The sequence below is a fragment of the Oncorhynchus tshawytscha genome, linkage group LG06 (assembly GCF_018296145.1).
Source record: "Oncorhynchus tshawytscha isolate Ot180627B linkage group LG06, Otsh_v2.0, whole genome shotgun sequence".
NCBI lineage: Eukaryota > Metazoa > Chordata > Actinopteri > Salmoniformes > Salmonidae > Oncorhynchus > Oncorhynchus tshawytscha.
The window spans coordinates 28,333,720-28,349,175 of NC_056434.1; the positions used below are offsets into that span (position 1 = coordinate 28,333,720).

At 41.0% G+C, this 15,456-nt stretch overlaps 1 protein-coding gene across 2 annotated transcripts in view; it reads right to left on the reverse strand.

Annotated features, from left to right (window-relative positions):
• LOC112252373 (choline kinase alpha-like) overlaps positions 1-12,097 on the reverse strand; it is a 33,990-nt gene extending 21,893 nt beyond the window's left edge. The window contains exons 1-3 of one of the 2 annotated variants that reach the window (XM_024423526.2): positions 11,640-12,097; positions 8,589-8,697; positions 6,267-6,320 (exon numbers count right to left, since the gene is read on the reverse strand). In XM_024423526.2, the coding sequence (XP_024279294.1) occupies positions 6,267-6,320; positions 8,589-8,697; positions 11,640-11,875 (399 nt within the window). In that variant the 5' untranslated portion in view covers positions 11,876-12,097. The remainder of the gene's footprint in view (positions 1-6,266; positions 6,321-8,588; positions 8,698-11,639) is intronic. The other variant, XM_024423528.2, reaches the window with a different exon arrangement.
• Positions 12,098-15,456: the final 3,359 nt, after the last annotated feature.

The following is a 15,456-nucleotide window of genomic DNA, read 5'->3' on the forward strand; positions in this document are numbered from 1 at the left end:
GGAGGAGAGATGACTAGAAACGATTCGGTTGACCGTTTTATGTGTGGATTAATTGTCGGAGTAGAGGACCTTGTGCATTTCAGGTAAAATAACAACTCAATGTTTATATCCCAGGACAAATTAGCTAGCAACAGCAAGCTAGCTAAAAAGGACAAATTAGCTAGCAAGTGCAAGCTAACTAGCTAAATTGCCATAAATGTTTAATGCTTTTCGACCTGTCCCCAAATTAATGTAATTGGTTCAGAGTTTGTTTTTATATTTTAACCTGAGTGTCATGATCGTGTTTGGTGTAGGGGGACAAAATAAATGTATGCACGATGGCGCACGCGCTCAGCCGGTTTGAGTTCCGTGTAAGGCGCAAATAGCTAAATGAGAGAGCAGCAGTGGGATTCACATCAATGCGCTACGCTAGATATCAATAATAAGTATCGCCGTAGACTACACCAGTGCTGTCATCCTTACCTATAAGCGTTTATTCAAGTTGGATAATCTTTGGATGCTGACCTGGATGCTGACCTCTCACCTTTGGAAGACAGCTTGAACTGTAGCCTACAAAAGCCTATTCCTGATCATTTCCCTTGATCCATCAAACACATCTGGTGTGTTATCATAGTGGTCTCTGACTTGTGGTCAGACTCGCTCAGGTGGAACAAATTTAAAATTGCGCCTTTTTTCAATGCTGATTTCAATGTCATTGAGAAAACAGAGAGGTGTCAACAATTTTTTTCCGCAAACATACTTTCTGAATTTAAAAGTAATCCTCAAAGTAATCATCTAGTTTTTCAAAAGTATCTGTAATCTGATTACAATATTTTTGCTGGTAATGTAACGGATTATAGTTACCATTACATGTAATCCGTTACATGTAATCCGTTACTCCTCAACACTAAGTAAATAATCACTGACAACATGGGGAACTTCTACAGTACTCATTTTTGAATGGCTTTCCCACTATTCAAAATAGAGATATCATCTTTATGGGTGAGACCATAGATTTGTACATATGAAGCCATAATGATCCTTATTGTGGCAGACCTATTAAAAACAAGCCAATTTTAAACTCTGCAAGTATTCATATTCGACACATTCACAGATGGGTTCTGCTCCGATGATATTAACAACATATCTCTGTGGTGCTGATGGATGCCAAATGGAAATCTGCTCAACCTGTTATCATAATCATCCTGACGAACATTGTGGCCTTGCAGCCTGTATGTAGGTCTACATGTACAATGCATTTCCATGTCCATGAAATCACTCTAAAAGTGGGTCAGCAGTCCAACGACATTTATTTTACAACCTATCACACAAGGTTGTTGAGCAAGGCTTTTCAAATTCAATTGGCTAAGTAGCCTAATTTTCAGGTTAATAATCTACAATGCTATCTATCATCCACATCCTGGTCTGTTGATGACCACTTTGTTGTGCAACTGTTCAGCACTCCATTCATCCAACCTTCCTCAGTATTGAAAAAAAGAAAAAGTGTTTTTTTTAATGGCTACCATTTCCTCTGTTGAAACTCAATATGCAGTATGATTTGTCAATTTAAATACATGATTATAACTAATCTGTGGAACAGAAAGTGATACAATGTGATGTCCCTTTTATCAGGATACTGAGGTCCACTGTGGTCTGTCCAGGTGTGAACACTACTATTCTGACTGCTAAATCACAATTCCTCAAAAACACTACTGTGGTCCACATTTCCTAATTAGGTGTGCTTGCTGAAAGTAAAGCACAACTTTAGAAACTGTTCATGCTTATAATAATAATAATAAATAATAATAATTTAGCTGGAACCTCTAGCGCCAAAACCGTAAAAGCTACAAACACCAAAACAGCTTTAAAACATCCAGACTACCATTGGTTAGTGTGCTTGAAAAAAACATTTTGATACTACTTATACTTTTCACACTGCAACAACATTTGCATAAATCCCAATGCTTTTCAATGGTCATAGACTTGAATGGGGAAAATGTCCACCGTAACTAGTGCAGACCGGTCTGAAATACTGTCTTTGGAAAATTACTTCCCTGTTGTCACGACTTCTATCGAAGTCGAAGCCTCGCCTTGTTCGGGCGGTGCTCGGCAGTCGACGTCACAGGTCTTCTAGCCATCATTGACCCATTTTTCATTTTCCATTGGTTTTGTCTTGTCTTCTTACACACCTGGTTTCAATCCCATTCATTACCTGTTGTGTATTTGACCCTCTGTTTCCCCTCATGTCTTTGTCAGAGATTGTTTGTATTTCAGTGTTGTGTGGTTTTTGTACTGGTGCGCGATGGGTCCTCGTACCCACTTTGTTTATTGTTACAGGTAGTGTTTGGAGTATGTTTTGTTTATTGTTATTAAATAACTCCAATACACTCCATTTGATTCTCCTGCGCCTGACTTCCCTGCCACCTATACACACGACTCTGACAGAATCTCTGACCAAAAAATGAAGTCAGCAGGAGAAGGTACCCGGCCATGGAGGTGGAGGAGCGCGTCATGGAACACACAGAGATGATTGACAATCTAAGCTCCGCCAAGGATCGCGTTGTCCAGAATATGGACCGCTGGGAGAGACTGAGTTTTTCCAGTGCCTTCACCAGCACAACCAGGGTCTCCCCTGAGCGCCCTTTCCCTGCCTGAACCCAGCAGGATCCATTTATCCCTGCCTAAGGGGTACGACGGAGATACTGCCGGCTGCCAGGGTTTTCTCCTCAAACTAAGCTTGTATCTGGCCACGGTCCACCCAGCTCCATCGGACCGTGAGAAGAGTTACGCCCTCATCTCGTGCCTCACCGGGAAAGCCCTGGAGTGGGCCAGCGCTGTGTGTAGAGGAGGTTGCGGCGTTAGACCATTTTGAGGAGTTCACCCGCCATTTCAGGACAGAATTCGACCACCCACCCAAAGGCAGAGCGTCTGGTGAGCGCCTCTACCATCTGAGGCAGGAGACGAGGGGCGCACAGGAGTTTGCTCTGGAGTTTAGGACCCTGGCTAACGGTGCTGGATGGAGCGACAGGGCCCTGATCGACCATTACCGCTGTAGTCTACGCGAGGACGTCCATCGGGAGCTGGTCTGTAGAGACACCACCCTCACCTTCGACCAGCTGGTGGACATGTCCATCAGGCTGGACAACATGCTGGCTACTCGTGGACGTCTAGATCGGGGTGTGGTTGTTCCATCCTCCCGCACCCTCTCTCCTGTACCCATGGAGTTGGGAGGGATGGTGCGCAGGAAGACCGGAGGGGATTCCCGCTCGAGCACCATATGTGGTCGCAGAGGTCACACTGCTGGTCGGTGCCGGGTTGGTTCCTCTGGGAATCAAGGCAGCAGGCAGGGCACTCTGGCGTCACCCCAGGTGAGTAGGCACCATTCTCATCCAGAGCCCTCTCTTGTAGATAAGTTTGTCTCTGTCACTTTTCCTGAATTTTCCCCGCGTTCCCAGTATAAGGCGCTAGTAGATTCATGTGCGGCTGGGAATTTCATTAATAAAAGTTTAGCTCATAGTTGAGGGATCCCCATTGTAGCTGTGGATATGCCTTTCCCCGTTCATGCCTTAGATAGTCGACCATTAGGGTCAGGGTTTATCAGGGAGGCCACCGCTCCTTTGTGTATGGTAACGCAGGGGGGTCACAAGGAAAAGATTTGTCTTTTCCTTATTGATTCTCCTGCGTATTCTGTGGTGCTAGGCCTACCCTGGTTAGCTTGTCATAACCCCACTCTTTCTTGGCCACAGAGGGCTCTCACGGGGAGGTCGCGAGAGTGCTCAAGTAGGTGTTTAGGGGGTTTCAGTTGGTGCTACCACGGTGGAAAGTCCAGACCAGGTCTCCACCGTGCGCATTCCCCCAGAATATGCCGATTTGGCGACTCAATTACCACCCCATCGACGGGGGGATTGTGCGATAGATCTCCTGGTAGATGCTGCATATCCCAGGAGTCACATGTATCCCCTGTCGCAAGCGGAGACGGTGGCTATGGAGACATATGTCTCCGAATCCCTGCGTTAGGGGTACATTCAGCCCTTCATTTCACCCGTCTCTTCGAGTTTCTTTTTTGTGAAGAAGGATGGCGGTTTGTGCCCATGCGTTGATTATCGAGGTCTCAATAAAATCATGGTGAGGTATAGTTACCTGCTACCTTTTAACACCACGGCGATTGAGTCAATGCACAGGGCGCACTTCTTCACTAAACTGGATCTCAGGATGGCGTACAATCTGGTGCGTATTCGTAAGGGAGACGAGTGGAAGACGGCATTTAGCACCAACTCAGGTCATTATGAGTAGCTTGTCATGCCATATGGGTTGACGAATGCTCCATCAGTCTTCCAATCATTTGTAGACGAGATTTTCAGAGACCTGCACGGGCAGGGTGTAGTGATGATATCCTGATATACTCCGCTACACGCGCCGAGCATGTCCCTGGTGCGCAAAGTGCTTGGTCGCCTGTTGGAGCATGATCTATACGTTAAGGCTGAGAAATGCTTGTTCTTCCAACAATCCGTCTCTTTCCTAGGACATTGGATTTCCATGTCAGGAGTGGAGATGGAGAGCGACCGCATTGCAGCCGTGTGTAATTGGCCGACTCCCACCAAGGTAAAGGAGGTGCAGCGATTCTTAGGGTTTGCCAACTACTACCGGAGGTTTATCCAGGGTTTTGATCAGGTTGCTGCTCCCATTACCTCACTGCTAAAGGGGGCCCCAGTGCGCTTGCAGTGGTCGGCTGATGCGAACAGGGCTTTTAGGCACCTGAAGGCTCTGTTTACCTCGGTTCCTGTGTTGGCTCATCCGGACTCCTCTTTGCCATTCATAGTGGAGGTGGAAGCATCCGAAGCTGGGATAGGAGCAGTGCTCTCTCAGCGCTCGGGTACGCCACTGAAGCTCCGCACCTGTGCCTTCTTCCTGCCGGAAGCTGGACCTGCGGTTTGTGAGGCCATTTAAAGTCCTGAGGAGAGTGAACGAGGTATGTTACAGCTTCCCCCTGATTACCATATTAACCCCTCATCCCATGTGTCTCTCCTCAGGCCGGTGGTGGCTGGTCCGTGGGTTCTGTCACGACTTCCGCCGAAGTCAGCTCCTCTCCTTGTTCGGGCGACGTTCGGCGGTCGACGTCACCGGCTTTCTAGCCATCGCCGCTCCATTTTTTATTTATCCATTAGTTTTGTCTTGTTCCCTGCACACCTGGTTTTCATTACCCAATCACAATAAATGTATTTATTCCTCTGTTCCCCCTCATGTCTTTGTGTGATTGTTTTGTGTTACGTGTCATTTTTGACACGCTATTTCTGGTGTGCGTTTATTCAGTGTTTTATATTCACAAGGAATGTTAATTTGTTTGTACTTTATTGTTGAGACTGTTTGCGCGTTTTTGCACTTTGTCATATTGGATGGAGGTTTCGACGCAGTGGCATCCGTCTGTTGGTTTCTCCTGCCTAAATAAAGTGTGCGCCTGTTCACAACTCTCTGCTCTCCTGCACCTGACTCCGCTCTCAGTACGCACACCATTGACAGCACCTCTATAATGTATTAACACTGTTCAGTGCCACAGTACCATCCGATGGGTACCACTTGCCATCCCTCTACCCCCTTTGTGCCAGGGCTACGGTCACATGACCATGGCACAGCAGGTGTGGAGATTTTCCACTTGAAGCTGGAGTCGACATTAAGACGACATTACTGTAATTAGTCATGTGAGTCTATATTAAAGTATGCCACGTTGCCCTTAAACCGTATTTAAATAACCTTACGGGCAATATTGTTGTCCATGTCAACCTAAATCACACTGTAATGAGAAAATGGCTACAAACATGCACACAGTTAAGAAGCAGTGAGGTCTATGAGGGGACAGACTGGCTAGCCAAGGTAGGATTAGCCTCTAGGATAAATCTGTGAATCTCATGCAAAAGATACTAATGGCATAGCAATGACAGATGAGTGACATGAACACATTGGTCGGATTACCCTCTCTTTATCTTGCTGTCATCAACTAACACAGGTGACCTCCATCCAAAGTGGTGACTCAACATGGCTATTTCTTAACACACTTTTATACCATCCCGTTTGGGGAATGGTCTGGCATTTTTCAAAGTGATCACTACGTCCATTGGCAATTACTAAAACCTTTCATGATAAACTATTAAGACTTATTTGATCAGACTCCAGAAAATGAATACAAAAACAGTCTTCAGGCCAGAAAAATGAAACATTGTTGGGATTTTCACAATCAGATGGCAAATCTAACCAATAGTATGGGTAGATCACCTTTGCCATTAGTTACTTACTTGAAAGAGATTTTCTTTGTTTGACTGTCTGGGCTCCCCCTTATTACAGGACATCTATCAATGAAAGAAAAAGCAAGAAACTAACCATGAGTACATGTACATTTTCAAAAGACTCATCATGCTACAGCATCCTCACAAAGAGACAATGACAGAGTACAGTATAGTCCCCAAGTTAACGGCCAAAAAGGCAATAGGAAAGCGCTCAGTGCCTTTTAACGACCGACTTGAGATATTAAAGTCGTAGAAACAGAGAGACAAGCTCTATGAAAGGGATCTGTTAACTCCTGATCAAGGCAGGTGGCATGAAGGTTAAGGTTTGGCTTCAACATCAGCTAGATCACTTACGGTATGCTCTGGCATAAAAGGCAGATATTGACATGGTTGCCCTATCTATAAACTAGCACATTAAATATTTTCTCCTCTTTGGAAACCCAGTTACTCACGAATTTCAGAGATATTAATCACATTCGGTATTTGATAAGACATTTCTAATTCCTCTGTAGATATGGTCGAAACATTTGAGAAAAATGTATTGTGTAATTTTCTGTAAAAATGGGCACATTACTTTGGTGAAGAACATAGTATTGCTCTAGCAACAGGTGTGCTAATATTGCACTGAGAACATTGGCATTAAAGGGTACCCACTGCCATTATCAATCAGAAAGAATCTCCTAAACTGCATGAGACCATAATAAATAGATATTAACATTCAATTTTATTCGATTCTTACAATAATCTTTGTTGCTTTACATCTTGTGGCTAATTCTACATGTTTAATTCATGGGTCTTTGTCCTCAGGTTCCAAATGGTGTATGACTTCTTATTAGATATGTGGCATGTCTCATTGTATTTTCTATTCTATAGTGTTACTTCAATTGTTTTACGCTAAAATGGTTTAGATCAGAGTTGTTGCTTTTGTCATTCCCATCCAACTAAAGGAGAATGTCAGCTTGACGGACTCTTGACCTGGATTCTCTGGTCATCTGATTTTAGCCAGGAGGTTATCTTGGAGTTGTCCTAACTAGCCTTCCATCATGTGATCTATGAGCAATGTAATGTGGACCTAATGACACGTCATCAGCAATGATATCCCCCTGTGTCATTTGGCAGTAGCTCATGACACAAAAACTAAACAAGATTACGAAATGTTGTTATTACTAGTGGTTATAATTACTGCGCAACACCTCACATTTGAATTGCTGTCAGGTGAGCTCCAATTTATTTATTTATTTGCAATGTGAGTTTTCTCATTTGTCTTATTTTGTATTACTATGTTATTTGACAACTTTTTTCCAATATGAAAAGGATAGGAAAGGTTAACACACAACCCCCCACCCTCCATATCTTCACAAGTGCATCAATTCACAAGCTGCCTTCCATAACAATGTGGATGAACTTTGTTGTGGACAATACTGAGACTTCAGGGATCTCATACTCTACCGTGTATGGTATGGTGGAATCACCTGGAAACAAGTGTGCTCAAGGCACGCTCCTTTTGGAAGGCCTACGGCAAAGAACATATGCATGTACAGCCATGGGGGTACATCACACCACAACAGCAGAAACACACACACACACACACACGCACACAAACACACCCACAAACACACACAAGCAAGCGTACACACACACACCAACACACATGTACACACGACTTGAGCCACCCATCATGTGGGTATTTGGCCGAGAGGGCATTTCAACAACAAGATGTTTGAGGAAGAAAATATCTCCTTCCCCTTCTGTCAAACCCCAAATTCCAGCAGCAAAGCCTAGACCCCTGCTCAGCTTTCTTAGAACCAGGGAATAATCAGGGAATACATGTAGGCTGTGTTTTTCCTAAACTTTTATATTATCACATTCTATTCTATTCTATAACATGACCAGAAAATCAGGTTAATTCAAATGGAACTTTTCAAGGGTCCAAGATTGTGCCTTTTGGTAGGCTACGTATTTAGCCTAAAGAACATTGACGGAATTTTTCAGTTAAACTGAATAGAAAATTCAAAGGACACACAACACATACAGTGGGGTCCGAAATGATTGACACCCTTAATAAAGATGATCAAAAATGACCATATAAAATCTTTATAAAGGGTGTTCTTCAATCTTATAAAGGGTGTCAATCATTTCGAATTCCACTGTATATGGGTGCATTTCATTGAGACATGATAATGATCACCAGCTTAGTCAATGAAATTCAAACAAATAATATATTAAATGTATGTTTTATACACTGGACATTGTGTGACAAAAACATGTGTTTGGTAAGATATGACTGACTCACTCAACATTTCATTGTCTGATTATAGATGTTATACACACCTGTAGAATAGCTCCATACAGGCGCAGGAGGACGTTACGGGGTTCATCAACTACACTGGTTTGGGTGTCGGGCAGGGCGCAGAGGAAGAGCTTGTTGCTGAGGCCACCTCTGTCACAACATTACAAAAAAAACAAATCAAGTTCATAGAAGAGTCACATTCCCCCAGGTCAATGAATGTGGCGGGCTAAATAACATTTTTGTTCTAAGATAAAGCCCATAAATAATAAGTGATGCTTTAAAGGCCAAATACAGACGTTTTTATATCTATATCAAATCATTTCTGGGTAACAATTAAGTACCGTACTGCAATAGATTTCCATTCAAATGGGCAGATATAGCTTTTTAGCTAAAACTGTTTCTCAAGCAAGATTTCTGCTAGAACTGTCTGGGTGAGGAGGGAGAAACTGAAAATTAGCTGTTATTTGCAGAGAGGTTTGGAACTCTCTTTGTTATTGGTCTATTAACCAATTTACCACATGGTTATGTCACCATGGAAAACCGAAACTCCCACCAGCAACTATCAGGAAATAACACTGGTAATTTTTTTCTCACTCTTTAATAGTGTAAGTTTCAGCTGTTGTACATTATGATATAAAACAGGAATAACATAATTTTGACTGCACTGGGCCTTTAAATTCAAAAACACATAATACAATCCCATATAGACAAAGGAATCGTTTTAATTTGAAATTACATTACTTAGGTTTATCACAGTATCATATTCTCTGTTTATTAAACCCTATCATACCACTGGACACCATGATATGGAGGACCAAGCAAGCCATAATAATAAATAAATACCTAAATAAATGAATACACATACATAAATAAACAAATACATGAATAAATAAATAAACGCACACATAACTAGATAAATAAATGGATGAATGAATGCACACATATAGATAAAAAAATATTTAAATGAGTCACACTTTCATTCATTCATTTTATTAATTTAGATTATATTTTCATATATTTATTTCTGTATTTCTTCCTCCAATATGATGATGACGGGGTGTCAAGCAAATTTATGAATCTAGCAAACCATTGGTTAATCAATGTCACTGTCATGCCCTGACCTTAGAGAGCCTGTTTATTTCTCTATTTGGTTAGGTCAGGGTGTGATTTGGGTGGGCATTCTAGTTTTCTATTTCTTTGTTGGCTGGGTATGGTTCCCAACCAGAGGCAGCTGTGTATCGTTGTCTCTGATTGGGAATCATACTTAGGCAGCCTGTTTTCCACCTGAGTTTGTGGGATGTTGTTTTTGCACGGATGTAACAGTCACAGAGCGTTGCTCGATTTCATTTGCCTGGGGTAAATTCAGTACAACAGAACAGTTTTCAACATTTAATTAAACAGAAACGTTACTGTACTGAATGACCAGTTGAAAAACGGTGTGATTATGGTGGCCCAGAGGGTGATTGTATATGGTGTGTTGCACCAGGACTCTCTGTTATAACCTGAACTCTGGTGAATTCGTCGGGAAACTTCCTCCAAAGAACTAATGGGTCCACCTCTGTGTCCATTGTAACAGCTAGCTGACCCAAGTTTTCGATGCATGCCTCTATAACCAGGGTCAGTGTGCTAGCTTAGCATATAGCGCTGCCTCCTTGAACATTCCACTGACTGGGCTTGAACGAGGGTCCTATACCTCACCAACACATGTGACTGCCAGCTTGACAACGTGTGAACCGAATGAGCTATACAATTAGGTACCAATTGGATAGCTCCATCTGTGACATTTCAAGCTAGCTGTGGAGTGAGGTTATGGTACGTTCTTACCTTCATTTAGCCCTTGATCATGACTCTCAGTTCCATTACATTACACATAAGTGTCATTGGACGAAGGCGTCTTCTGTATGGGGAGCATTGTTAAGATTCGTCTGAACATTAACATGTATTGCTTGCGGTACGGGTTTGGAAGCATAAGGACCTTATCTTTCATTTTACCAAGAAATCTTTTTTTAAACACAAAAGGTTAAATTGACGCACCTTAATAGGGTTAGTGTTCCCACATGGTTATATCTCCATGTTACAGCACTTGTTTACTGAAAACTGATGGAAGACAAGAGGTTTACCACCTGTGATTATTAGATATCTAGCATTCTCCAAACAACAGCGTGTAAGTGTAACTCGGGAAGTGTAGTTTCCTCAGATGGAGGCACCCATAGCTGTATGGATCTGTGCAAAACTGCTACAGTAAGTGTATCTTTTTTATTTGAATGGTTATTTCTCGCTGATGAAAGATAAGGGCCATATGCTTCCAAAGCCATACTGCAAGCAATGATTATTGATGTTTTTAAATGTTAAAACACAGCGTCCGGATTGTAGTTCACATGAGGCAGTTGTGGGCGACGCTAATGGCTGAGAACTGTAAGGAGTTCACAAGAGCTAACCTCCGTTACACCTCCACACGGAAAAGCAGGCAATCTGGAGAGGTGTTGTTTTCAGCAGCGTTAGCCAGCACTGCCAAGTCTCTGGCTACTGCTCGCCTGATTGCAGCCATCCTACTTGTCAGAAGAAGTGGGCTACTGTAGTTATCTACCGGTTGTAAATCTCTCAAATGTGTGTAGTTTGATTGTTTACATTTCGGACAATCGGCCAGAAAAAAGCAACACACAGTGAAATTGATCAAACAATGGTGTGTTAGATACCACCCACAGATGTTTGATTGACACCCCTTCATTATCATATTGGAGGGAGAAATACCTAAATTAATAAATATATAAATGAATACAATGAATGTGTGAATAATTATATAATAGATTAATAAATACTTGAATACATACAGATATGTAGAGAAAAATGAATGCATTTTGGTCAGTATTTATGTATTTCATTGCTCATTTATTTATGTGGAATTATTTATCTATTCATGTGAGCATTTATTTATTTATAATTATGGTAGGTTTGGTCTTCCACACCATCATGACTAGGGAGAGAAAAAGCTATGCTATGCATTTGCAAACGCAGCAAATAACGGTTTCTCTGTGTAATGTATGAAAATTAAATATTGATAAGTAATGGTTGGGCTCAAAGATTATATTTACCTTATTAAGCTGATTTGAAAGTCCTCTTCTGTCACCGTTTTCCACGCACCGTGGAGAAATTCTTTGCACCATAAATATGCCTTGCGCTTCGTGTCCAGGTCGGGCTCATCCGGCCGGATGATGTCCTTGCATTCATCCTCAGTATCTGGCTGCACCTCAAGTGCGTTTTCAGTGATCAACAAACCCAACGACATAGAAGGGGAGGATGACACCCCGTTGATGAATTTCGTCTTCATGTTGTCTTAAAATTAATACTAAATAACCTACAGTTTGAATTAATTAGATACAATAAAAGGAAATGTAGAATCAGGCTTGCTTCGACAAAAAATACTCAGATTTGATTTCAAGCAATGTGTTTTTAATCAATCTAGAAAATATGCGTCTCGGGTTTATTCAAACAGCAGAGTAGACAAGACCGTTAGATGTCAAGGAGTGATTCGAATGAAGAAACACGGGGGTTGCACGGATTGCACGTAGGGTTTGCATCTCTACGTCATACTACCACACCCATTCTCTTACCTCATTGGTTGGCACAGGCATGTCCTTTTAGGAGCAAACTAGAGACAGCCCAGCACCATTTCCCATGCATGGTAAAGGCCTTCTTGTAGCTCAAATATTAGATCATAGATCACAAATATTATTTTGTGGTGCTATGATAAACCTGACCAAAATATTGTTTACATTAGGCTATGCTATGGATTATGCTATTGTTACCCAAGATTGACTAATTATCTTTCGCTAAAACAACTTCCACCTCAATGAGAGATGGGATTTTATATTTTCACAATGCATTTCCTACAAATGTGTTGACTAAATCAAATCAAATTTTATTTGTCACATACACATGGTTAGCAGATGTTAATGCGAGTGTAGCGAAATGCTTGTGCTTCTAGTTCCGACAATGCAGTAATAACCAACAAGTAATCTATGCAATGTTTGTGCTGATCAGTGTGCACAAAATGGCAATTTAATATGGGAAAAGCTGAGCTGCTGAGGTGAAGTCTGTGTACCCAAGTAGACTTCAAATGCTATTTTGTCCCATTGCCCACTCTCAAGTATCGGTAGCTAGTATTCCATCCAATTGGTGACAGATTGTATATAATACATTTGATTTCCCACCAGAGTGGTATTTCCATCAAACTTACTTTTTAGCTGATAAAATGCTGTGTGAGATGACATAGTGCAATAAAATCCCTTTTGCGCTAACTTTTTTATGTACAGAATTTAAAAAAAAAAAACATTCGTTTGTGTTTCCACCGAATTTTCAACTCTATCAATGGTTATATCACACACACTTGCCCAATCTGGTTTTGGTGCATGCTCTACAGACACGTTTGCTGATAAAGTGGACAGAGTAGGTAAAGCCTTGCCTATATGTCAAAATATGGATAAAAACAAGACAATTGTCCCCCACAATGAAATCGGGGAGGGAACTATGGATCTGTTTTCATCCGTTAGTGTGTTCTTCACACGAAATATCTCAGACAGCACTTGCCCGATTTTGACAAAACTTGGGTGAATGATGCGTCTTGCCAAAGAGATTCGGCATTTACAAAATTACATTGATTGCCCCATGGGGGGCGCTGCATCATTCGTGGGGGACGAAAGGTTTACTGTTGCATTGTTTTCTTTCTATAATTGGCAGCCAAGCACCGATCATCTTGTCACCAGCATCATTCAAATGATCGCCTACCCTCAATATTTATTGGAAATTTGCATGAAGCTCATCACTGTGCACTTAACCACTATAAGTTGAAGTTATTAAATAATTTAAATTCATAATAATTTATTGCACATGCCTATGAACTCTTCATACTTTTCCATGTCGTAGTAGGCTAAAACATCATTGCGTTTACTGCGACATTATGGTTTTTCTATCAATATTTGCAAATAAAAGTGTTTCCACCTAAGTTTTCGCATAATTTATTTCCCTGGGAAAAATTGTCGAGCATTTTGTTTTGTCGACGTTAGGAAATTTTACGGACAAATTTGATGTTTCCATAAGGCCTGTTGTACACTTTTTTTTTATGAGTCAGGTCATTCATCATCTTTAAAATGGTTGGATGGAAACATGGTTAATGTCTTTAATGTCTCACTAAAAAGGCTACATATTATTTCAAGACACCTCATACAGTTTTCAAAGAATGCAGGCGCAGCCATAAACTAGGTGTTCACCGAATTGGCAACATTTTTCGTGTGAATATTCTAGAATACGCATAAAGAAAATATACACATTTTCCTACCAGTGGTGTTTCCACGAAATGGACTTGTTGCAGATAAAAATCAGTGCGTGATGACGTTTTTCATGATCAATACTTAAAAATATGTATTATGAACCACTAACCTTGTACCTTTTGTCCTCTGTAGTTGTGTGCCTTTGTTTGCTGAAATCCATGTTTTTTCAATGAACATAATCAAATACAACCACCAACTATTTCCTTGTTAAGATTCAATTGGCACATGTGCATTTGCCATCTTAGAACAACTGCAATGAGCAATCTGTGATTGTATATGATTAACATTTATTGTAAAAGTGTGGATTTCACCAATGGACAAACATAGGTACAAGGTTAGCGTATTGACCTTGGACGAATTAATGTCGTCAGAGCTGAATTCCACAACGCCTGGCCTCTGCTATACTCCATTGGTAGAGTTCATCAAAAGCTTCCTTCACAATGGAGTGGAGTTTAGTCAGCTCAGCTAGTCATTCATCTGCATAAAATGTTTGGATTAAAACCTATAATAAGTGAATTAATAGGATATTTATGGGGGGCAGCTATTATGAATGTAATATTGTACCATCTAAACAACCATGAAATATATTATGCAGAAATCACTCCGTCATTGTCTGGTTGCAAAAACTCTAATAGTTCGCCTAATTTCAGTTGTGACAAAACAAGCAAGTTTAGTGTAGAGAATCAACGTACCATCTAAACCACTGTGAAATATCTTTTCCATAACCAAAAATGTTTGATGCTGGTATACGAAAATGAGAGTAAGACGCAAAAACGAAACTTAAGAACGGGAAGCATAAAAATAGAGCACATATTGCAGCTTTAACTCCGCATTGTTGGGGTGGGCTAGTAAGCAAGCATTTCACGGTTAAGTCTACACCTGTTGCATTCGGTGCATGCGATTAATAAAAGTTGATTTTAGAAAGTTACAGAATGTTCCTTCCTTAGTTAAATACCACAAAAGAGAACGTCCCAAATAAACAGCAGCTTAGCACAGCAGGTCATGAAGACAAAACACTTGGAAGAAACCTTTAATTTGAGTACTTAAAACTGTAAAATAAAAACAAGCATTTGTGATTTGCATTATATAAACTACATTCACCAGAAATAAGGACACGTTTAGTAGTTTTTTTCTGAGGTAGAAAAACAATTAAACATGGAGATAAATGTTAAGAATTACATACATTAAGTTATAGAATGCACAACCATATATATGAAATTCAACTGTAATTCTCAACATTATACAAGCAACTCAAAAAGGTACACTACATGACCAAAAGTGTGTGGCCACCCCTTCAAAATAGTGGATTTGGCTATTTCAGCCACACCCATTGCTGACAGGTGAATAAAATTGAGCATAGCCATGCAATCTCCATAGACAAACATTGACAGAATGGCCTGTACTGAAGAGCTCAGTGACTTTCAACATGGCACCGTCATAGGGTGCCACCTTTCCAACGAATCATTTAATCAAATTTCTGCCCTGCTAGAGCTTCCCTGGGCAACTGTAAGTGCTGTTATTGTGAAGTGGAAATGTCTAGGAGCAACAATTGCAAAGTGGTAGGCCATACAAGCTCACAGAA